The 24,744-nt window shown below is 41.2% G+C and overlaps 1 protein-coding gene across 2 annotated transcripts; it reads right to left on the minus strand.

Annotated features, from left to right (window-relative positions):
* Positions 1-24,529, minus strand: LOC106649020 (serine-rich adhesin for platelets-like). 2 transcript variants are annotated; one of them, XM_023457735.1, is made up of 11 exons: positions 24,098-24,529; positions 15,220-15,355; positions 14,452-14,583; positions 13,662-13,742; positions 11,566-11,793; positions 7,544-7,747; positions 6,811-7,428; positions 5,031-5,692; positions 3,354-3,713; positions 2,731-3,001; positions 1-2,651 (listed from the first exon to the last, which is right to left on the minus strand). In XM_023457735.1, exons 2-11 carry the CDS (start codon positions 15,238-15,240, stop codon positions 2,469-2,471), a joined length of 2,760 nt encoding a protein of 919 aa, XP_023313503.1. In that variant the 5' UTR covers positions 15,241-15,355; positions 24,098-24,529; the 3' UTR covers positions 1-2,468. The 2 variants fall into 2 exon arrangements, with proteins under 2 accessions (XP_023313503.1, XP_014221773.1); XM_014366287.1 differs by having other exon boundaries at positions 6,811-7,431.
* Positions 24,530-24,744: the final 215 nt, after the last annotated feature.

Genomic DNA, 24,744 nt, shown 5'->3' on the forward strand with positions numbered 1-24,744 from the left:
TTGTTTTTATATAACATTTATTATCATGTGTAAACCATATTTTATTCACATGCTGACGCAATTTATTAGAATAATCATAACTACAATTATTCGTAATAATTGTTGATTTATAATTTATTTGCCTGAATTATTCATGAAACGCAAATATTTTTTGTACAAAGTAACAAAGTTCAATGTAATGCTCTTGCCTATTTGCGACAACGGAAGTCAAAATTAATTTTTCTCTTCGCGACTATTTTAAATTATTTTACGCAAATAAAAATTTAAGTTTATCCATTATTTTGGCTTGAATTCGTACAAGAGCACTTATTTCAGACGGCATAAGTTGTGTTATTTTTTTTTTGGTTTTTTTTGTTTTTCGACTCTGATACTCAATTATGTTTTGCATATTTTTTGTCGTTGTTTGGATTTTAACAGACGCACATATACAACGTATATATCTTATTTTATCGAACTCGAAATACTTTTTAGAAATTCGCGAGGTCGAAAAATTTTCAATCTAATGTAACTATAATAGTGCTCGGGTTCCCGTAACAAATTATAATCGTGTATGATACAATTCATTAAACTTGAGTTCTGATCTTCATAATGGATGCAGTCGTGTCGCGCAATTCACAATATACATTTTTAATGAAAATAGAATATACTGCGCACAATTTAAGGTTTACACGGGCGATTATGGACATAGAATGAGGTAGCATTTTCATATACACATTATAATATACTCAAAGGATGCATTAAGTCTCATTATCATTCGTTATAATAAGTTCGAATTTTCACATAATTTACAAACAGATGATTACTTTCAAAATTGTACTGTGACAATTGTTTCGAAGCGATAAAATCCATACAACCATTGTTAGAATTTCTACAAAACACATGGCGCAACTCAAGTAATTTTTTCATTCTTAAATATTACATGAAAATCGCACGTATTTTTTTATTTGGCCTCAAATTTTTCGTTATTATATCTTACTAGGTAGTATTGGCATGATTCAAGCGTAATTACGTATACTTTGGTATACTAGTGTTTTGTTTCAAATTCCTTTCTTTTTTTATGCGAGCCTGCACGGAAGGCAAATGACAAAGAATTATTGAAACCGTTTATCAGCGGTCTATTGTATATAGAAAAATAATTTTTTATCGTTGAAGTTTGAGGACCAAGAAAATCGTAATTCAGAGAATAAATCATTGTCGTATCATTGTCTTCGCATTGCGAAAATATCGTAAAAATGAACGCTATAATGAAATATTACCAATTTCACCCTTCAGAGAATTAATGTATAGAGTCTTAGCCCATAGGTCGATGACGAGTTGATTCATTTTTTTCTATCCATAAAATTCAATCCGACGGTAATGGTTTTACAGCAATATTTAAACTTACTCATGTAAATAGAAACGTTGAGACCCTTTGAAATATTCAATTATGAAATTCTAGCACGAAATTACCTTCGATTTGGTTATCGATTAATTTATAATATGCATTATACAGTACAATGCCGCAGTCATTAATTATTCAATAATTTTCGTTTGGGATGATTTTTTTTCGTCATGTATATTTGTAATACGAACATCGTATAAATATTATTTTAAAAATTACTGAAGTTACATTAATGTTAATATTACGATAAAAGCAGTGAAGTAATCGAAGAAAGAAGACACTGCGGGAGAGAAAGTGCGCATACAGTAACATTACACATGAAGAGTATGCTAAATCATACCGCATACTGTGGCAAAAAAAGAATTCTGCAAGTTTTGGCGTAGCAGTTACACAGTCAGAATTATTTTATTTTTAGAAATAAATGATGAATTTCGAAGGTAAGGCAAAAACGAATACATTTCAAAAAACATAACGAACCGGTCGGTAACAAAATATTTGTATCACACTGTCGCTGAATTCACGACTTTTAACGAATAAGCGATTTTCAGACGCACGAATGTATATTATTTTGAAAAAGCTCAAATTCTCACTCTTTTACTTAGAATAATAGAAGGTACATCAACCAAAAATATGTGATGGCAAAGCTGTAGGTGATCGAATGTAAGTGGCGTACTGCGGACAGTAGAGAGAAGGCTTTTTTCAAAATAGTTATTCATACAGTTACATTCAAACATCAATAAGGCAGATTTCCGATGCCAAAATTAATTAATTAATTACACCCTATTTTTTGTTATATATAAACGCGCAAGCAGACACATACCGTGGACGGGTGTGTCTAATTGCCCACTGAAACCCCGTATAAGCTCATTTACGACTAACTGGATAAATTTATTACATTAATCGTTACATGCAATTATATCCGTGCGTATACATATTTATATTATTGGACTAAATTACACATAATTATGTTAGCACGTGCCGTTGCCACCGTAGTACAGCCTAATTGTTCGTTTTCATTGAAAAATTTGTTTTTTTCTCGTCTTTTATTTGGTTTCTGCGCTCGATCGGATAGTTGCTACTCGCCCGCTCAGAGCGACGTCTCGATATTAATATTCATGCGCTTGATGCCGGGCACTCGAGTGCCCGTGTCGATTCTCTCGGTGAAGCTGTTCCTCAGAGCTGGATTGCGCCGACGAGATTGATCGTGCGTCGAGTTGCCCGACGGCCGCCTCTCCGTCAGCGATCTCGTCAGGCGCGTTTTCGTCTTACCCTGTCACGCGGAATTTCGTATTAAAAGTAAAGAGCTTTGAATTTCCATGTAACTCATCGTCTCAAAAACGCTTTCGTACCTTGGTCGGATCGCTAGGCCCGTGCGAGGTGGAGCTCGGGGCTCCTGCTGCTGCTCCTTTGCTCGTGCTCGTTGCGGCAGTGGCGACCTCGACGTTGCCGCCGTTAGTTTGACTCGCCGTCGTGATCGTGGAGCTCGAGGCGCGCGAGTCCGGTGGCATCGTGAGGCCGTCGATCGACGTCGGCAGGGAGATGGCTGTCGTCTCGGCGTTTCGGACGGCTGATCGCTGAGTCGACGTGCTTCGAATTACGGCTACCCTCGTGTCGTCCTTGCTGCAAATTTACCCTTGTCGTAGTTCCGATGCATATTATATAATACTCGATTAAATTCAAGCTTCCCCGAATGAGAGCCTGCGTCCCATCGATAAATTTACCTCTACATACACGCCAACTTCCGAAGAGGCTCACAGCGGCGCAACAGCTTGAAACTTAGTTAATACCCTATACGCGGCTCCATGGCATTGCACATATATATACGATATCGTTTCTCGATACGTGTAATAAATCTCGCGTGCAAATCCCCGAGGCACCCACACGGCAACGTAACGTATAGTTGACACTTTATCGCTGCACCCGAGGAAAAACGACCCGCGTGCTTATGTTATAATTATTATATTATACTCACACAATGATGGGTCCCTGTTCCGTATTGGTGGCTCGGCTTTGATTCCAAGACCTATTGGCACTAGGCGCTTTGGGCCCAGTGCTTTGAGACGAGGTCGACGCGACGCTGACGCTGGTGTAACGAGGCCCCGACGACGTGACCACCACCGAGATCGGGACTGACGACGACGACGACGACGACGACGACGACGATTGTTGCTCGGCGCTCTCCGCGGCGCCGAGGGATCGTCTCGCGTTCGATAAAACGGGCAGATTTAGAGCTTCCTCGTAGTTGGGCGGCTGATCGCTTTGGACTAGATTCCGGCCGCCGAACGGATCCGTCGGACAGACCACTTGGATCGGACTGGCGAAGATTAATGTTCTGCAATTTTTTTAAAAGGGCCAATACGTTATAATCGAGCGCTGCTGCTGGGCTGATCGGCCTTGCGCGATTGCATTGACTCTGACATACACTTGTTTACAAATAACAAAATGTATCCTTCAAATTCATGTGCCAGTGGCATTGATCACGACGCGAATCGTTAATAGGTACGTGTTTTCAGGGGCGCTTAATTCCTGACCCAGACGCATATCAGGCTAGGATGCCAATCTTCGTGGCTCTTCTGCACAGTCACGCGCCGCATAGCAAGAAAAGAGCGACTTATCATCATCAAGTGGAGCAGCGCGTCGTTGTAACGTACGACGAGCTATCACGCGACCGGTGCACATATACTTTCACATACTCATCTACATGCGGTTGACTATCGATAAAAATTTAAACAAGCTGTCCGTGCCTTGTTTAGAGTACTCGGCATTGAAGAACCTACCAAAGAGAAGCTTATTGAGTAATTTTTTCCGACTTTTCTTTACGATTGAAATTGCGCAAATAACATTGTTATAATGGATAATTCGACCCAACAGTTAACTGAATTCAGCCATGCGGCGTGCGGCTAAATCTCTCTGAACCGTTGTGTATCACGGAGTCGAATTGCTTTGGATTCATCACTAACTTGTCTCGACTCGAAGTTTGCCAATTACACAGACACGCGTACGGACTTCGCGTCTTGTATATATGATTTCAATGGACAAAAAGTAGTACACTCGTGCCCTAACATACAGTACATAAACGGTGTATAATATTCAAAACATATTGCATATGATAAGTTGAATTAGATTATAATTAAATACAAATCTCTTAGACCTTATAATTACATATCAAGTTTTTATCAGTATCGTTTACAATTTGAGCAGGCACTAGCTGAATAACGACCTTGCACGCGCATACCTTTTAAAACACAGGCGCGAATCAAGTTAAAAACTCCTGTGCAGCGACTCTCAGATATTTTTTCATATCATCGCAAGCTCTCTGAGCTCACACAACCATGTGATGCACTGTTGAATCGATTTTTTTCCCTTTTCTTTCAGCTCTTTTGAATTGAGAGAAGAATGATTTTCAATAAAGTTATGACGTTGAACGGTTAAGATGTATTTCTGATATTTTTCTCAGAGTGTCTACGTCATAAATAAGACCTACTACTTGTAATCATTAAAATCAATGACAAAAATATGATTTTTTCGATTGACGCGATACATTCGATAAACGTATACTAATCGATAATTTATGGACGAGTTTAGAACGTAATTAAAAATTGATTTTTGCGTGGGTAATTTTATTCGGCGTACGTAACACGCGTCTCACCTGGAATTTTCCCTCCTGACCGAGAACTGGCAACTCGGCAGTCTTTGGATATTGTTGATCATCAACGAGTCCGGCCTCTCGATCGCCGATGCGTCACTTCTGCATCCCGTGCAATCACAGCTGTCTTCGTCGTCGTCGTTGCCATTATCGTCATCGGCAGCCGATCGCGTGAGACTCTGCAATTCCTCCAACGTCTCCCGATTGAACTTGCGTCGATTCTGTTTGAGAATCGACCTCAAGCACAGGTAAGCGCTGCTGCTGGCCGAGCTGGGCAGCGGACGCTCGTTGGCCAGCGGATTGGCCTGCAGTCTTGGGCGCTGCTTCGGTATGGCGCCCGTACTCTCGCCCGGTGGATTGATCGGGACGATTGCCGGGCCGTCGCTGCCCGACGCCTCGAGAGACGACTCTTCTGCGACGTTCTCGACGATGTTCTCCAAGCTCCGACCGCTGCACCTCGTGGCGTTGTTGACCAGTTCGGCCAGCAGCAGCAGTTCGGCGCTCCGTCGCAGATCCGGCTCGGAGTAGTCGCGGCCGATGCGCCGTCGCTTATGGTCCGTCGTTGCCGTACGTTGAGGCCGAGCGCCGAGGCAGTCATTACAAATGCGAGCGTTGGATTCGGCCGACTGTTGCTGCTGACTCGAGCTGCCCGCTCGCGAATCTCCCTGTATATAACAAAAAGCATAATGGACTTTGAATAACGGGCGCACCGCACCGTGAGTTTGAGATAAGGAATGATCTGCAGCCCGGATTTCGTTCAAACTGCAACGAGCGATTCAACGGAATCGTGCCTAATGGCTCGTTCTGTCTCGATGGGACACGCCCGGAAATTCTAAGCATAAAAATATCGCTGCCAATTAATTGATAAGTAGCTTCAAAAATAATAACTTACTTTATTTGTATCAACATCAAAACCGTGAGCATAAAATAGAAGTACAATAACGTAAAAAAAGTATTGGGAAACAATTTTTATTTTTGAAATATACCTTAACTAATTTCTATTATTTCCCACATTTTTTGTCTTAAAAAATCTAACTGCTCCTCTTTTACAATCATCGCATAAAACTTTCACTACGGTCTTTAGTTAAAAAAGGCACTCTATATTTAGGCGTAATACGTACGTGTAGGCTGTGCACTTAGCTTTTTTGACGCTAGATGTCTATTTAGCGATATTTTCTGGTACCCGCAAGCGGCTGGGAACCGGGTCGAATAGTATTAAAGGTATCAAAAATGATCACAATATATCATACGATTTATTATTATCACCCAATATCGGCGCAGACATCTAAAAACTAGCCAGCGTATCTATTTCATACAATTCAAAATTATGGACAATTTTTGTCGAACATATGGAGAAAGCAAGTAAAATTTTCTCTCGAGTATTCAAGGCACTATCTTGAGGTGATCCGGTGACTAAAAATTCGAAAATAAATTTAAAAAATTTAAAATAATACGAATGAAAAAATCAGCTGTTTATGCATAGCTGCAAGACATGAAACATCTTTATAAACTAATTAAAGAATTACAAGTTCCAAGCTAAATAAAATAAAAACAAAAAAATTGATCAATCAAATAAGTAAAAAACATGAATCAAACAAGCAATAGTCAAAACAAAAAAAACCAAACTAGGAACTAAAAAATCAAGAAAAAAGAAGAAAACTCAAAAAATTCTGAAACAAGCATCCATGTTTCACATCTGGTGCATTAATGCTCAAGAAACTACTCTGATTTTAAGAGTAAGCACTCATTCATTATGCATCGATGTTTCACGTCGAAAACTCACCGGTAGGTCGGAGCTCTCGTCTCTCGAAGATGTAGGAATCTGTAAGCTCTCGTTGGACGCGCAGGAAACAGTACTCGTCGCTGCTCCCAGGCTGTGACACGGACACTCGCATCCCGTGGCCGCAATGGTTTTCGCGATGTCGACGACCGGTTGATAGAGCAGCGCCTCCGAGTAGCTCGGTACCATATCCGAGGGTACTTGGTTGCTCGCTGTCGCCGCCGCTTGCTGTTGTTCCACCGTAGCTGCAGTAGCAGCAGCAGCAGCAGCAGTAGCTGCCTGGGGAGGTGGTGCCGCCGGCTCCATGAGCAGGGCCTCGCTGTAGGACGGGGCGAGCATGTACGAGCCCGGCGCCGAGAGCTGCGAGGCCGACGTGTGTATCTGTATGTTGGTCGGCGTGTCGTAATTGACGCCGAAGAGCTTCGTCACCTGGTAGTTGACGTACTGCGTGTTGCACTCGATGATGATGCGCAGCGGCCAGGAGAGCAGCAGAGCGCTAAGGCACCAGTACACGTAGGAGCGCGTGAACCAGGGATTGCCCAGCACCGAGACCAGCGTCACCGGGCTGAAGTTCACCCCGAGGTCGAGGCCCTCGCGCATCTCCATGTAGTCGTCTCGGAACTCCTTCGACAAAGTTCATTCATTTTTTTCTTTCGTATCCCATATCGTTCGTCAGCGTTTTATGTCGGAGGAGACAGAAATTCCTTTTGTGGTATATAATTATATGATAACCCACCTGCTCGGCGAAGAATCTCGACCTCGCCTCCTCGAACTCGGTGGCCGAGCGCACGTTCGAGAAGGCGAAGCCCTTGGACAGGGTAATCTTGGTGATGGGTATCTTCGGGTCCAGCAACAGCTCCTTGCTGATATCCTTCGAGCCGCAGTAGTCGTAAAAGTAAAACGACGTCGCGGCGTGAGAATTGACTCGCTCGTAGTATACCTGCACAGGATCAAGTCCATCCACCCGCCCGAGTGGGACGGCGACAATGAACATAAATTATACTTAAGGCCAAAGTAGTGAAAAATCCAATGCTACGTAGCTGCTAGGAGCGAGCACGCGAGAGAGTTAATACACGCCTCGCCGCAAAAAAGACTTAAAGTTACGAGCGTGAGCACGCGCATTTTCATATATATACTCGTTTATATATACCTAAGCTATATAAAAAAGGCCTTCATTCAATTAATACTCATGTGTACGTTTATATACGCTAGGAAGTTTGCAGGGCAAATAATTAATTATGCGAAGTGACGAAGCGTACATCTGGCCTTTTCATTTCGACTCTATTTTCGTTGCATACGCACGCGCTCGTTTTAATTCATAACGCAGTGCGCGTCTGTATAGCTCGATTCTCGCTAAAGAAGAAAATTAGTGAAAAAGGCGACGGCGGAATGGTTGCGCTAGATAACATTCACGCACGTTTCCACGCTTAAGTTCGATGTCTGATAACGATGTGGGAGGCATTGTGACTTTCTTGCAATCAAATATTGAATGTTTTATTTCACTGGTAGAAGTGCTCAACATTTTATGGCTAACAAAAAAAATTTCTTAGGCATAAAATGGATTTCGAACACATTTTTTAATAGTTGTTTATAATTGTCTACGTTTGAAGTATAAAACGGCAATTAAATTAAATTTGTTAATTTCAAATTTTTTGGTCAATAGCATGTTTTAAATATGGGGCGCGGATGTGGTCTGAATTCGATAGTAGAATGCGCGGGGAGAGCTTGACAGGAGTCTTGGTATTATTGTACTTGAATCAGACAAATATCTACAAACGACGCTGGCTATTACAGTCGAACAGCGAGCTAGACCTTTAATGCCCGTCTAAGCTTTCATTACAACGTGAAAACGCTTTTGAGCTGACTTTGTGGTATTCATGCGTTACAGACGAAGAAAATTTTACATCATTGTTAATTGAACAAATTTTTGATTTTATTTTTAACCCTCACGTGGAACGGAACTTGACAATATTATTCGATCGTGAGATGTCTAATATCACAATATAAACGTCACTTATACAATTATTTTGACTTTGCCACTTGCAGATTTACAGATATAGGTATTCGCCATCTAGTGGTGGAGAGTTAAAGCAATATTATTTTACTTAAAGAGGTCGAAAACTGGTCTACATTTTTTAAAACACTTAAATAGTTATTTTCAAGTCATTTAAAATGCATTTTGTATTCATAATATAATTGGAATAAAAAAATCACCGAAAATAACCCAATTAATTCAATTGATGTAATGAAACAATTAATGTATTTTAAAATATTTTAAATTGTAAGTTTTTGGTTATTAGACTGTTATTAATATAGAGAATCTTCACTAAGGTTGTTTATCCATAATTGAAAAAGTCCTTATCGTTGACAGTAACTAAAGTTTAAAGAACCTTAATAATAAAGATTCTTTGAACATTCTAATTTTCATTCTATGCTTATCGATAGAGTAGGATCGAGCGTGCGGAAAGTTTCGTCAAGTTCTTTTTCGTGCAGCTTTTACTCGCGCGTCATCTTGTACATATAATGCTTCAGTGCAGTGCCACCAACTTGCGGCGGGTATTAATTCTACGTGCGCGCACCCAAGAGAAATAGCGAGTCGAGTTGAATTTCAATTTCCTAGCCGAGAGACTTGGTGTAAACGGCGTTTCAAGTCCGAGATCCGGTTGCTTCGTCGAGTGTTTCGGTGTGTTCGTGTGCGCGCGCGTGTGTGTCCTAATCGATGTTCATTGATTGGAGTGGCCTATGGAGCCGACAGTGTGTAGAGTTAGTGTACCGCGCGCCCACTGACTTGTGTTTTAAAGAGAACAAACCGAAGGTATTTATCTATTCCCTTGTCGGCGCTCTCGAGTATAGACTACGTACGTCGCCCTCTCCCTATCGTTTTTCTTTGAGCTTGCAAGCTCGTTAATTGTAGAAAAATCTAGCTCAATTTGTCTCTGTACGTACGGAAAGATCTCAATTGCCAATTTTTTTACTTCACCGAACGAAGTTCATCGACTGTGGCCAAAAAAGCTCCTTTTGTTCAATTACAATTGAAGTGCTCTCCATTCTCTCTCTAAAAATATATCGATGAATTAACCGTAAAGTCGCATCGTTCGATAAGCGCGTAACCGTGTATAGATGTTGGAAACTTTTGTGCCCTCGTTTAATATATATACGCGCACGTAACGATATATGCACACGTGGCAGCAGCGAATAAATATTTCCCAAAACGGAGCTTACAGCCGCCTCTGCAACTGACATCTTTCACACCGCTGAATTCAGACTTTGCCGTATTATATAATACTATACGGTATTCATTTTATTATATATTCGGGTCGGGGATGTATCATAAATTACACGGTGCGCATTTTCGTGACTAATGAAGGATTGGCTATATACAAGGAGCTTTTATGATGACGCGAATGATAGCGCGCCCCATAGAAACGATGGTTGAGATTGCTATAATAAACGTATCGAAAGTATTAATTCGAGCGGCGCGCATACGTACATACGAACGGATTGGAATATACGTGAAAGGAAAAGCCGATTAAACGTTTGTACGATGTTTATACTGTATACTAGCGCACGTGCTTCGAAAGTTCAAAAAAAGTTTGATCGTTTGGCTCCTTTTTTTTATTTATTCAAAAAAAAAAAAAAAAGAAAAGAAAAAATCAAATATTCGAATTAACTCGCTCACTGAAGTATCCGCCTCGAGAACGTATATAAGTAATCAACTAATGAAAACTACGATATAGCTATATAATATTCCTCGAGAAATTGAGATGAGATATTTCCTCCGCTCTAATATTTGTCAGTAGCCGAGGCTTTATACGCGCGGCGTAATCATTTTTCTTCATCTCTCTTCTCGCTACACTAATAGCAAATTATGCCCAACCACTTCGAATTACGCGCGACGACGTGTATAGACAGCCGGCACAAGGTTATTGAAGGGAAAAAAAAGTAATTCATTCAAACTGCTGCTGCGCGGCAATCGTGGAGGGGAAAAAATTGCTAGCTCGCTCGCGCGCAATTTATGCTCGTATGCACGCCCTGAGCAAGTGTATTATATATACATGAAAGTTTTACTTCTTTCGCCCCCACGAGCGCGCCCGCGCGTGGCAACTTGTTACGAACTCGATGATTTTTTTCTGTACGCGCGCGAGTTTTATTCTAGATCTCACCGGGCTCATTTTCCATAAATGGTTTTAGAGCTCTAGGCCCGCGTGCACTCTCCTCTCGGCGCGTTAGTAAAGTTTTCCTCCTGCAGCTCATAGGCTGCTTCTCCTACTCCTCCTTCCACTCTGAGTGCACAATTTTTATACGACGTTTTACCTTTGCTCTCTCTCTCTCTCTTTCTCTCTCGCTCGCATGCAGAGAGATAATATATAAGACACGCGAACGTTATAAGTTATGCGTCTCATATTTCATAGAAAATAAAGTGAGCTCTTGATTCGCCTCCGCGAAGACGAACGGGAAGATAATTTCATTCGGTGTGTTTGTGCTGTGTTATATATATATTATACGATAGTCATCGTAATCGGATGAAAGATAAATCTCCGTTACATCCGCGTCTCTCAGTAAAAAGCTCCGGGTAAAAACGTATTTTCTCCTGTCAATTGTCTCTGTATACACGTGCGCGCAAGCCAGAGGATATAAATCGTATCCGACCGATCAATTATTTCTCGGTCGAGAAAATATATCGCAGCCACAATGACGCAACTGCACACGCTCGAAAACACCGAAAAGTCGAATCAATTTGTGCGATAATGAACTCACCTGCGTAGTGGTGAAATTATCGCCGTTGCGGTAGCGCATGACCTGGCGCTTCCTGCGCACGTAATGGTACGAGATGGCCTTCCACCAGATGGTGGGCTGGGCCAGTCTCAGCTGCGTCAGTCTGGCCAGTACGCCGCTCTGGCTCTCGGCGTGCAGCAGGTCGATGCGTATCGGCGAGTGATAGCACTCCACGAGGTACACCAGGTACAGCATACCCATGAACGCCACCTGTTTGTTTATTTCAATTCATCTTTTTTTTTCGTTTTTCCCTCTTTTTAGCTCTTCTTATAAAATGCGTTTATAATCCAATTTTTCATTTTTTCCCGTGCACGGGTGAATATAAGTGTGCTTTTATATATATACATGTGCGCCGCGCCGACTGGACGTGAAAGCTTTTTTTGGACTGTGAGAGCCATTTATGAACACTCGCGAACACTCGCATATAGAAAATTAAGTTGTTGCGTATTACCTCGAGTATGAGAGATAAAAATTTCAAACCGATTTTTTTTCTATCGGATAAATTTAAGCACTGCGCGTTGAAAGTTTAAGAGCTTTCAAACGAAAATTTATTCCGTACGTATGTTTTGAAATACATATTCAACGAGTGCTCCTTTTGAAGTCGCATGGACGAAATTTCGCGGACACCATACTTGACTTATCAAAGCTTATTAAAACTCTCATTGTCTTTATGTTTTACACGCTTTTTTCCTCTACAAAATGGACTACATCAAATTAGCTACGTAAAATTATTACAGAGCGAGAGATTTTCAACTCTGCCGAGCCCCGCGTGCAGAGGCAGCTACTGCAAAAGCAAAATTTCCACTGAGTTTAATTACTTTTAATTAGCACTAGGGAGAATAAGTCACACAGTCTGTACTCGTTATGGCCCTCGAAGCAGATTATGGCCGTGCGTACGCAACGCATTAAATATTTCGCATCATTACGATTAAGTTCGATGATGAATTTTACGAAAAGTTTTCCAGCGACTGATGCTTTTGTTTCTAGCGCACCCGAGAGAGTAAAGAGAGAATCGCTACATTCACGTTCAAAACTTCATCAATTGTTTTTGAAGCTCGGTGAAGCAGCTCGTTTTATTGGGTTTACAATTTTTTTTGTTACCTTTATTTGACGAAAACAATTACTGTCTTGCACTATCGGCATTTAATATGGATCGCACGCACATTTTTTTTGATAATAATAAAAAAACACGTTAGCGAAATATAGTTTTTAAAACAATCAAACATAAGAGACGTCGATCAAAATCAATTATTTGTTCGTCCGCCCGCAGTTCAATATAGAGGCACACATATTTCATCCGGCAGTGGCGGCTGCTGCTATCCTCTTTCACATCGACAAAAATCGAACAGTTCTACATTTTTTCTTCCTTTTTTTGTAACAAGCCAAGTATGTAAGCTCGACATATTCGATTCGTATTGATTTTCGTTTCATAGCATACTTTCTGCCCTCGCTCTTACGGGAAATTTTTTAGACTTTTGAAATTTCCGCGTTAGCGGTAGCTATATACCATATACTTTGTTGAACTCTGGTTTGTAATGTCGTTTAATTCAGCCGACTTTCGACTCAACCAGTTTATCGGAATTAATCCCTTTGTGCGCGGCTTTTTCGTTTGAGCTTTCAAACCTCGTCCACTTGTTATAATCGCTCGTAACTTATAAAAAAAAAGGTATAAAAGAATGTTTCTATGTCTTAGTCATCAACGCGATTTTGATCTTTTAAGAAAAAAGCTGTAAAACCATTCATGAAATTACTTGAGATGGCTCTTATTTGAATGCAACTGTCTTCAATCTGTAATTTCGAGCAGCTATTTACAATTTTTTCCTTCTTCTTACCGGTATTATTCCTGTTTTCTGCATTATCTTTTCCACTCGAGTTCGTTACGCTATTTTTTTTTCTTCGCCTCGCATAGCCGTGCAATATTCTCTAACGACTGTACACGTCTGCATTTTTGCCGCACTTTCGCGTAAAAAAGAAGAAGAAGTGGAAGATACTCTCAATTCACAGCCTTTTCGAAATAGAAACAACTATAAAACTCGACGATGAATGAAAGCAGAAAATTTTTTTGAAGGACGACTTACAGGAATGTAAATGTATCCATCTTCGCAGGGTGAAACGTGTTTTGTGCTCTTGATTGGAAACGTTGTAAAATTAAAAACTATCTGTAAAAAGAAAAAAGATGCGGGAAGGTAGTCTATATTGCAACTATACACACAGAGAGAGATATAGAGAGAAGTGTTTATCTAGAGTATACTGTGGCATTGCAAGGCATTACTTGAGAAAATCACAGAGAGGCGATCCCGTTCAATTTCTGTGCGCCCTATGCAAAAGCACTACTCGCTCTCGGCTTTGGAATAGCTATACAGCATGCATACATCCTTTTGCGAGCGAGGGTGTGTCTGTGTGTCTGTGTGTGTGTGTGTACGCCGAGAAAGGGTAATTAATCACGAAACCCCCACAATAGCGTGCACTCGAGTGAACTTACGCACACATTCACATATACATAGGATTGGATTTTACATTCTAACAAAGCTTGCCGTTGGTGCGTTGCGATCTGTGCGGTGTATATGTGTGCTGCGCGCGTGGCTAGTTATGTATACATAAACTACAAGGAAGATTACAATTTCCCAGGTCTGTTTGAACAAGCGCGTGGAAATTGAGCCACACAGCCTCGGCGGTGGCTCAGAACCTCCAGAGAGCGAGCGCATGTGTGGCTTCGCGCCTACTATAGGATCATCGGAAGCGAATCAGCTGCTTGCAAATATATATACACACACACAGACACACTCAAGCAGGTTTATATCATTATGTGCATACGACAAGATAGCGATACCGATAATAAGATGTATATATAATGCATGGATAACGAACCTTGGTTACGTTGGCGCATCTGCACCAGGTGACGGCGGCCAGGCAGCCGTAGATCAGGACCGAGAGCACGAGGCACTTGCAGTTGGCCTCTTTCTGCAGGGCTCCGCACAGCGTTTGCGGTACTGGCTTTTGCTGCGAAATTTCCTTCTTGTTCGTTATATGTTCGTTGCGTTGTGCGACGCAGTATGTATACCGATGTAATTGCATTGTGTGTGTGGGTGTGTGTGACGCTACGGTAAATACGGCAGCGAACGGAATCGTGTGCGGCGCGGCACCAAAGTTACAGGCCAAAAACAAACTTTCGGCTAACAAAGAGCGAGGATACGCGCGCGTATGATTGGCAACAAACTCGCGCGACTCGACCCTACAGATATATAATATACAAAGTACACCAAGTTCTGATTAGTTTTTAATGACGTGATTTTTCGAGCCATTTTCGACTGGCTTACACCAGTTGATCAAATAACCCTTATCGTCTAGCTGCAGCTATATTATGAACACGCGTCGCAAATTCAGCCGCGCGCGCATAATATTTACACGACTCGTTGAATGAATTCGCGCGCAAAGTACACAAATTAGAGTTCTTCAGCCGCGTTTATTTGCGCAAATCTTTTCCGCGTCGCGCATAATAGTAGTCGAGTTTCGCTTGGCCGTAATAAAACACGGGCTGTATCATTAATCAGATATATATACATTTGCTGTATGCATAAACTAAATATAATTTTCCGCTCAGAAGACGAGGAGGCTTTAGTAAAAGTATACACTTACTTCCTCATTTTCAGGATTCATCGTTACTTCAGCTGGCACGAACGAAGGAACCCTTTGTTGGCTGTCAGACGCTCATCCTCTCGACTATGACTGTTGGTTCTGTTGCTGCTGCTGCTACTGCTACTTCCCTCTCGATCTGACGAGAAAACAATGAGGAGTAAAAAAAAAAGTTAATTAAGCACTCGGGTCAAGAAAACTCGAGCCTGAGGAAAAATGATGTGCTCTTCAATGTTTTAATTATATATAAGAGTAGCGAGCACAAAGGCACACTTTCACGCGTTGCTTCATGGTGATATTCAAGGGTCTACAGGTAAATTGATGGGAAAAGCGCGCAAGATCTAAGAGCTTTGCTTGTATTGGAAAATCATATTTTCGATGCAAAGATTGACAAAATACATTGAAAAATGACGTAAAATTATAGGAAAAACTTGTTTTTTTATTCGTGTATAAAAAGATGATTCAATGCTACGCTATTTTTTAGAGTGTACGAATTTAAAAAATGAAATTAATTAGAAATATAAGAATAATGTCAATATTTGAAAAATCTACAATTAAATCATGGTTTTGTTAATTCAATCTTCTTTAATTAAAAATTCCTAAGAATTTCAATACCTATTTATCTTGCGCTTTTTTAAATCGCTATTATTATTATTATTATTACTATTGTTGCCCCAAAAGACAACGAAATCAACGCTATTGCGAAGAAGGCTTTTCGTTAGGCTTCTTGCTTTGGCATTCAATCCCCTTAACCCAAGTTGTCCTTGTACCATCTAGGGTGATTAACTAGAGATCTGTTCCAATCTACAATTAATTAATACAGTTTGAATATATTGGATGAAATTACGCGGATTATGATAAAGATTTGCGTATTTATACCAATCGAATCGGTCTTGTCACTTGCAGATTTACAATACTCCATCAATTGGTAGAATCGAAAAGCTTAAACTTCAAGAAAATACACCAAAAGAAAGTCAAAATAAATTAAGAAACTCATTTTACATGACTACATTGTGAGAATCTTTACAATATTGTGGCTTTAGCACCTCATAAAAATCAATAAGATCATAGATCAATCATATTGGTGTTCATTAAGATTCTGAACCGTACTATTATTGAATTGGTAAAAGTATTCAGTAATAATCTCAGAAAAAGATTTATTCAAATTACTATCTTTAACTTGGCTATGGTATCTCCATAACTGAAAGCAAACCATTGAGGGCAAAATTGCTCTTCTCTCTCTCGGACTAAAATTTTACATTAAATATATTAATTTTCCCCGGTGATTCTCGCGTGAATAATCGGGAATTCGAGCAACAATATTCATTGTTGGTATTCATCAAAAAGTTAAAGACTGACCGTGAATCATCGCGCCCGAAAGTAGGTCTCGCTACTCAACGCTGATTGCAGCCCCGGCATGGCGGCGGAGGAGGCGGCTAAAACTCCCACGTAACTTGTTTTGAAACTTATTGCGCTGTTATATATATCGAAAGCGCAGCCGCGAAGCGAAAGTTTGGCTCTTTCGGAATATTTTTCAATTATATAGGTCCATCGACGTTGAAGATTTCGACGCGGTATTTACTTTATCGAGTGTATAAAGCGCGCATCGCACCGTATACGCCACGGACTTTATTCGCGCGGCAGAAGCTTGCGGTGAGTCAAAGAACGAATCGAAATTCCTTTTTCAAAGGCCCGCGGTGTTAGCGCTAATCTATTTTGGGGGTTTTCGAATAATTCCAGAGCCGCGTATATAAGCCGCCCATGGCGATTCACGCAGACTATGCGTTAACCGCAGCGTATACTTACTGTATTTTCGTTAAATAATTAATGTGAAAATCATGAGGATGTAATTTCATATAATTAATAAAATGTTCATTTTTATTACATATAAAGGCTCTTTGCTCTTCCAGGGCTTATTAACATGGTAAGTGGAAAATAATCTCAAAAATGAATTTTCCAACTTTGAAGCGGGCTCTTTACTCTACTTTTTTTCTCCAGTGATACTCGATGTAAGTTTTTTCAAAGCCAAAAAAGAAAAGGGAGATGTCTCTATATTTGCACTTTTGAAATATTCATTAATATTATACTGGGTAAATGAAGCGCTGCGTTACTTTCCGTAATGTAATTCCGACTGAAAAATAATGACTTGGATTAAACTCAAATAACCTAGTTCCATGTGAAGCAACCTCAAAAAAAAAAAAAAAAAAAAACAAGGAAATGATACTAATTTTTCAAAAAAACTTAATTTCGTGATTATTGACCAAAGCAATTTTTAAAACTTAAATCAAGCTTTTTGCGTGCGCGACCTTTGCTACACGTACGATGATATAAGCTCAAAGCGCAGCGAGATAGAGTTTTAAAAACATCCACAGTGATAAATCACAGTGCGCGCGGGTGCTTGTGTATGGCCTGCACGGTACAATTTCTAGCGAAATTCTCGGTTAAAGAAAGTGGAAAGAATTTTATTCATAAATGGCTTAATTACACTTGCACACACACACATACATACGCAGGCGTGCGCGCGCGAGTGGTGCATAAGGAGAAGTAGCAGCATCTTCCCTCTAGAGATACAAGCCGCAGCTGATGCTGCTACTTCACTTTGTACGATACGCCGAGTTGTAGATCATTTGCGTTACAAGAATCAGAGCGTCTACGGTTTAAAACAGGAAAAGAAAAACAACAACCATCAAAGCTCATCCGCGGGCATTTTTCAGCTGTATCTACATTCATTTTTTTTCGGAAGACCAATATGTTAATAATTACGCGCGTGATTCGATCGTAAAGTAGCATCGCAATTCATTCCGATCGTTTTACTTCCGCTTTCGTACACCCGTGAACACATACGTATAGCAAGTAACTTTTTCTGTTGTCAGACAGAACTGTGGCTCGCTACGCGTATGCGATGATTAATGAGTTATTGACTGAATGGGATACGCTCGCGCGCACTCGTATAGCACACGCACACACGTCTACACAATTCCAGTTGCAATTCGTGCAGCTGTCGATGAGAAATGTCCTTTTATTGTTTCGTTCGTTCGTACATACGTGTATACGGTGTCTATAATACATCGCGCGACGCGCTCGCAATAAACAAACGAGCGTGTACGGAGTTTTTAACGTCGCTCTCTTATTTCTAGACTTTTCTAGACGCTATGATGAGTACACACACATACTATGGCACATTTATAACGAACGTGCAGCTGCTCTTGCGTGCAGAACGCGTCCCAAATGACTTTACCCGTTAATAATTCAACGATTATCAATGCTAACTGTCAATTATTCAGCCTGTATACATCGGCGGCGGGGCCTCGCTCTCTCTCGCTCACTCGACGCTGCTCTGGAACCAATCCAATTTACATAACGAAGTTGCGAGCGCGAGCGCGAGTAATAATAACAAAAGCTCCCAATATAAGAAACTCCGAATTATAATTTTCCAACGTTATAATATAGGTGTATTTTTTTCGCGCGCGTTGTGCACCTTCTCGGCAAAATTCAATTGCCGCTTCATTATTTTATTTTATTTTTCCGATTATTTTGACTCTTCTCTCTTTGGAATATTATTAAAAATTCGCACCGAATCAGCGTGTGCGTATACCTAGCCGCTCGAGCATCACGACGTGAAATCACGAAATGCTCGAGCATAAATCAAGAGAGCGAACTACGAGCTAGTTTGCGTAAGCATACACAAACGCACACGTGCGCTTATCTCTTTCTCTCTCTCTCTCTCGCTCTCTCTCGTGAATAATAACTTTGGTGATTAAATTTCGATGCGTACAGGTGGCAAAGCGATAAGCCCGAGCGAATCCGCGATAGCGTACATGCACGTCCGATACGAGTGTGTACGTACATACGCATGTATATAATATTTATATATGTACGGATACACAAATAAACACGAATCGTGGATACACGTATACGTTCGCAAGAGAGCGCGACGCGCCGTGTCGACCCATATTCGCAGTTATACTACTTTCTCTGCGCCCCCTCGCACGCACTTGGCACACGCGCCGTGTATAATACATAAACGATCCACGACAGCTCTCGTGATAATAGCGCGATTCACTCGACGAGCTGGCATTCATTGCATCGGTTATCACGCGCATACACACGCCTACGCCTATCTTTTATGTAATATGCCTATATGGAATTTCCTTTTTCGAGTCAAAGTCTAAAGGCTGGCGAATTTGAGAGCGCGCCTAAATGAGCTATAGATTTCCTGCGGTCAAATGCGGAAATATTTTACATAGTATAACGAAGCCTCTTCCAAACCAATAAATGAGACTAACCAACAATTTGACTAGATTATGCGTATTTATACTAATCAAAAATTGGTTTTGCCACTTACGAATTTACAATACTCCATCTGTTGGTAAAATCAAATAGCTCATAAAATCAGTGCAAGTGAAACTTTTAGAAAATTATAATGAAAATTAAAGTTTAAATAAATGAATATATTAAACAGAAGTTATTCCATTCAATTTGATCATTTAAATTGATTTAATTTCAATTAAATAAATAAATCTAATTAATTAATTTGCTTTGACTGGAGTGATTATTCTGGTTTATACTACCCCCAAAAACATGATTTTTGTAAAATTATCGCGAATAATTAATTTCGTTTAATTCGACGCTTCCTAAACGGATTGCTGCTTAATCATATATGAGAAGTTTATATTTCCAAAATTAGCGCGGTCAGTCACGCGTCGCTAGTTCGTTCTTTACGAGTTAACTTCTCATACGGTACGAGTGACGAGTCATACCCAAAGCGCCTTGTAGTTCGTATCGCTTCAAACCTAGTCGAGGATGAAAAATCAATATTATCGTGACACTTGACTGTTGGCGCCAAAAAAATATGTAAAGCGTAATCGTATACAACCTTGACATTTTCATCGGGAATGGTAAAAAACATGTTTTTTTTACTCTCGAAATAGAGAGACACATTGTATTCCATGCTCGAGCTTTGTCGTCTCGAGAAGTCCTGCGCTGCATCTCTCTCTCTATCTCGAGTCGACTTACTTTAAACACGTAGAATAGCGTGTACAACTTAAGGGTATATAATATTTGAATAATGCATGACGAATGCGACCGCCGCAGTGCCGCGCGCGCCCGCGACCCATCTATATTATCCTCTCTTATATATATTATATGCAGTGATTCTATATTCATCGCGCAAAAGCGAATCCCATTTACATTCATCAATTTATTCCGTATCGTATATAATGATAACTATATATTTAAATAATAAATTTAGAGCGTTTTTTCGAAAATGTTGCTTCGAGTATATTTCTGACGTTCTCCAGTATATATGCGCGCAAAGTAAAATGTACACGATGTAGCTTCAAAACTAGGACTACTACATTGCTGTGTCAACTTGAAAATCTATTCATCCGAATATTATAGAAGCCAACTCGAAAAAGCGACTCTACGGTGCAAAACACTCAAAATTTATTCCTCCGAGTATTTCTACGCTTACATACTTTCTTCCTCTATAACGTGCATGCGAAACAAAAAAATGTTGGTAGCGTGCGCCTAATTTAGCTGCACGCGCCTCAAAAGTTCGTTATATATGAAGTATTCGTCTTTGTCTGTATGTATACGTACACGTCTCATTGCCTAATGGCGCGCGCGTCAGAATAGCACGTTTTTCAAGTCATGGAACTTTGCTATAATGCCGTTTTCTGAAATGCTCGCACTCGACTGCAATGCACAATAGCGGCTTTGTGTGTATAGATATAATATATCAAAAGAGCGGGATGAATGAATTACACGTCGCTCGCTGCCAATTGTCGACGCCCGCTGCAAAGCGGCTAAAATTTCTCAGCACGAGCTGAAAAAATAATTTCATTCCGGCGCGCTCCACGTGCTAATATCGATTTTCTTCTCTCTCTCTCTTTCTACGTTGGCATGTACGCCTCGGGACGTGTAGTATTGCGTGTATGTATAATATATATAGCTTTTGGAATCGCTGAGAGAGAGAGAGAGAGAGATGCGTTCTTTCCTCTGTAGTTTCGATTATATTTCGAAAGCAGATTGAAAGAGGCCAAGAACGTCGTATCTTTCATCGTAGCTTTCGAAGCTTAATGCATGATATATGCGTTTATCAACACTCAAACGCCTTATAGTCTCTTTAATTAAAATGCCATGGTTAAAAACCGCGAGCTCGTCATTAGAGAAATGAAATCATATCGATTATATATACCGGCAAGTCGTTAAGACCAATGAGTTTGAGCTATATATCATTTTTCTCTCTCTCGGCGATTAAGAGCTCAACAACCCAAGGGGCATCATCGTGAGTGGTGTGCATAAGAAAGAGAAAGAGCGAGAAAAAGGAGAAGTAAATAAAAAATTTAACGGACTCGCCCGTCTGAGGTGTAGTGGAAATTCACCTCGTTAATTCCAACTTTACTCTTTAATACAGTCTTTTTTCGGGCGTTTGTATCTTCGTATACACATAGATATAGTATGCATATTTCACGGGGGAGAGAGAAAGGGAGAAAAGTCCAGTCTTAACTTATTCGCGATCTTTTTTAGGACTCGAGCCAATTAAAAATTAACAGGCCATTCACTGCCTGGCTGTGGCACACTTCAATGCACACAGCAGCAGCGGCAGCTGCGCACAAAAAAATGCTTTATAGCTTCGTGCAAGCTGCCGAGTTAAAGCCTTTCTTCTTATGCGCGAAGCGAGATTTTCCGAGGCAAAGAGCCAAATACATATATACGAATGCAATAAATCAGAATTTTATTAAAATATCATAGGACGAGTTCTTAGAAAAATTTCAATATAAAAAATGTCGAAGATCGAGGGTTTACGTAAAAAAATGTCAACTCCGTTGTGCCAGCGACAATAGACGAGACACTTGACTGTTCTCTTCGACGTCTTGAGCATGTGTGCACATGATTTTCCAATGAATCCCGGTAAAAAAATTTTTTTTATCTCATATAATTGCTGCAGTCTTGAGTCGAGCTTGAAATGCGCCCGAGTCATGAAAATGTCGTCGGAGAATTTACCTCTGCTATACAAAATAATCGTATGTAAGGACAAAGTTTAGGTCTCGGCCGCGCGCCTCATTGCCGTGAAAAATATTCATAGATCTCGCGAGTAAACATAAATTAAGCTACAAAACGAGCCGTGTGTACGAATATGTAGTTGTGTGCATGTTCAGTGCTATATTAAACATTGCCTAGGGAGGTGTTTGTACGTACGTGTGTATATGAATCTGCTACGTACACATATTCGCGATATGTATACATGAGTTACGTCACCCAATTTTCGTAAATGGAATTTTCGTGTGCGCTTGCATATACGACTGCTGCTGGCGAATTCGATTTAAAATGAATTTTCACAGCTTTGCTGTATGCTTATGCAACTCTGAGCACGCTCTATCTCTTCTATACTCTTTCTCGCCCTCCCTCTAGCGCGACATAATATGTTTGTACGATTCGTAAAACTAATAATTTTCACGCATGAACGCGCGCGCGGCTACTCTCTACATGTCTTAAAAACTGTGTAATTCCCAGATTATAAACGAGAAAGAGAGAAAAGGGTAGGCTGTTATAAGCACAATAACTCGGATGTGGCAAAATCCGCAGGTTCAAGCCGTTAATAATCTCTCGAAAGGATAACAAATGCATTAGCCCCGCACACTTCATTATTTGAATTATTCTTTACATGCTCTTTCCTTCATATTTATATAACAATAATGTATATATGTTGGGGCAGGTCAAACACAAGCCATTCGCTGCTTCGGGGGCAATTTATATATACGCGACGAAGTACGCGTCCATTTGAAATCTCTGCACGTGCTATTTTACAATTGGATTTGTGTATGTGCATTGTGTGTATATACCGTGTACAGCCAGCTTTCTGACAAAACGAAGCTTCGCATATGTATAAACATTGTCCCGCGCCGCCGCCGAGCTCGGTTCTTTCCATCCCACCGCGCTACAATGACGATCTGCCTCCACGCGCAGATATAATACCCAAGGCAATCGGAGATGTATACACTTCCTGCCAGCAGCGACCGGTTCATGTGTACACTTTGTTTGTTATGTATACAGCGTATACGCACACGACGCGCTCGCATGCGATATACGTTCGCGACCCTTCGATCGCGACTCCCAGGTAAACAATTCGTCATTTATTTGTTTGTTTTTTTACATTTTTTTATTTTGTTTTTTTTTGTTTTGTTTTCATATTCCTGTCGTGCTGAGCATTCACGAGCTTGCGCCGAGCTTGCGTCGAGCTTGCGTCGAGCTTCCTCTAGCTGCGCGATACGCGCTCTGTTCAGTTCGAAATAAAATAGGATGCGTATTGTTATTGGTATGTACGCGGGGCGCGCAATTAACCTTCACCTTGTCGCGCGAGCTGCATAATAGCTGGTGGGCAATACGCTACTCCACTCTATTTTCTTCCTTTCTTCAAGGTAAGGATCGTTGGCGCGCACGGAGACGCGTATCGATCTAATTTGTGCCGAGCTGTTCCGACACCGGGGCGGAAAATATTCTCGAATAAATGTCAAACGACGCGTCTGTATGCTAGAGAGTATAAGTGTACAGGGCGGCTAATCACGGGGGCGCGACTAATAACGATCTATAATACAGAGCTTGGCAATACGAACGTATAGCGTTGAGGGCCGCGTGTGTGTAATAAGCCGCGTGTGTCGTGTATAACGAGCCGTTATCGCGTATCGCCACGCGATCTCGTAATACACACGCGTGTATATAATGTAAATATGTACATTATGGACTCGACAAATCAGAGGGTACGCGTGTAATTATTTATGGACTTTTGCGGGCATGACGTGCATATTAAATATATTAACGCGTACACATATATTTTGCTGCGGCATTATGCAGCAGAGACGATCACAGAATTACACACCTGTTTGGCTTTTAAACGACGCCGATGATACGAGCAGGAACGGGAGCAGCCGCGACGCCGGCACTCTATCATCGTGTCATGTTTGGCACGGATCAAAACAACTGCACCGCACACACGGGCACATAGACACAAAAGCACTGGCTTATCTCTCTAAAACCTCTCCGGCTATCTCTCTCTCTATACGAATGCTACAACGTACTACTACTACTACCACCACCACTAGTATTTTATGCACGAACACTGCACAGGCCCGCCGAGAGACACGAGAGCTGCAGCGCAAGATCGAGCATGCACGACTATGCACGTTTATGAATTCGCGGAGCGGAGCAGCAGGGAACTCAGTACGCGCAACTACTCCGCAACAACGAGCGCAAGTCGAGCGCTCGGGGCTGACTGGCGCGCGAGAGACAGACCGTCGCTGACGCCGCTCCACTGCTGCTGCTGCACATCGAGCACGTTATACCTATATGATACGAAAGGATCCATCGCGCCAGCAGCAGCAGCAGCAGAGAGTGCCACAACGTCGCCAGTAGTACAGCTCGACGGCGCCGCGCCTGCAGTCAGCCAGCCAGCAGCCACCCCCTCCCTGCCTGTTAAAGCCCCCGCGCCCACAAAGCTCAAGCGCGCCACGTTTTTCAACTTAGTCC

The sequence above is a fragment of the Trichogramma pretiosum genome, unplaced genomic scaffold, assembly GCF_000599845.2.
Source record: "Trichogramma pretiosum strain Unisexual culture from Peru unplaced genomic scaffold, Tpre_2.0 scaffold22, whole genome shotgun sequence".
In the NCBI taxonomy this organism is placed as follows: domain Eukaryota; kingdom Metazoa; phylum Arthropoda; class Insecta; order Hymenoptera; family Trichogrammatidae; genus Trichogramma; species Trichogramma pretiosum.

Coding starts and splice junctions, on each gene's coding strand:
- LOC106649020 (XM_014366287.1), bottom strand. CDS start 15,240: ATGAATCCTGAAAATGAGGAA. Junction 14,584..15,219: donor TGAATCCTGAAAATGAGGAA/GTAAGTGTATAC, acceptor GAAATTTCGCAG/CAAAAGCCAGTACCGCAAAC. Junction 3,714..5,030: donor GTCAGGAGGGAAAATTCCAG/GTGAGACGCGTG, acceptor AAAAAATTGCAG/AACATTAATCTTCGCCAGTC.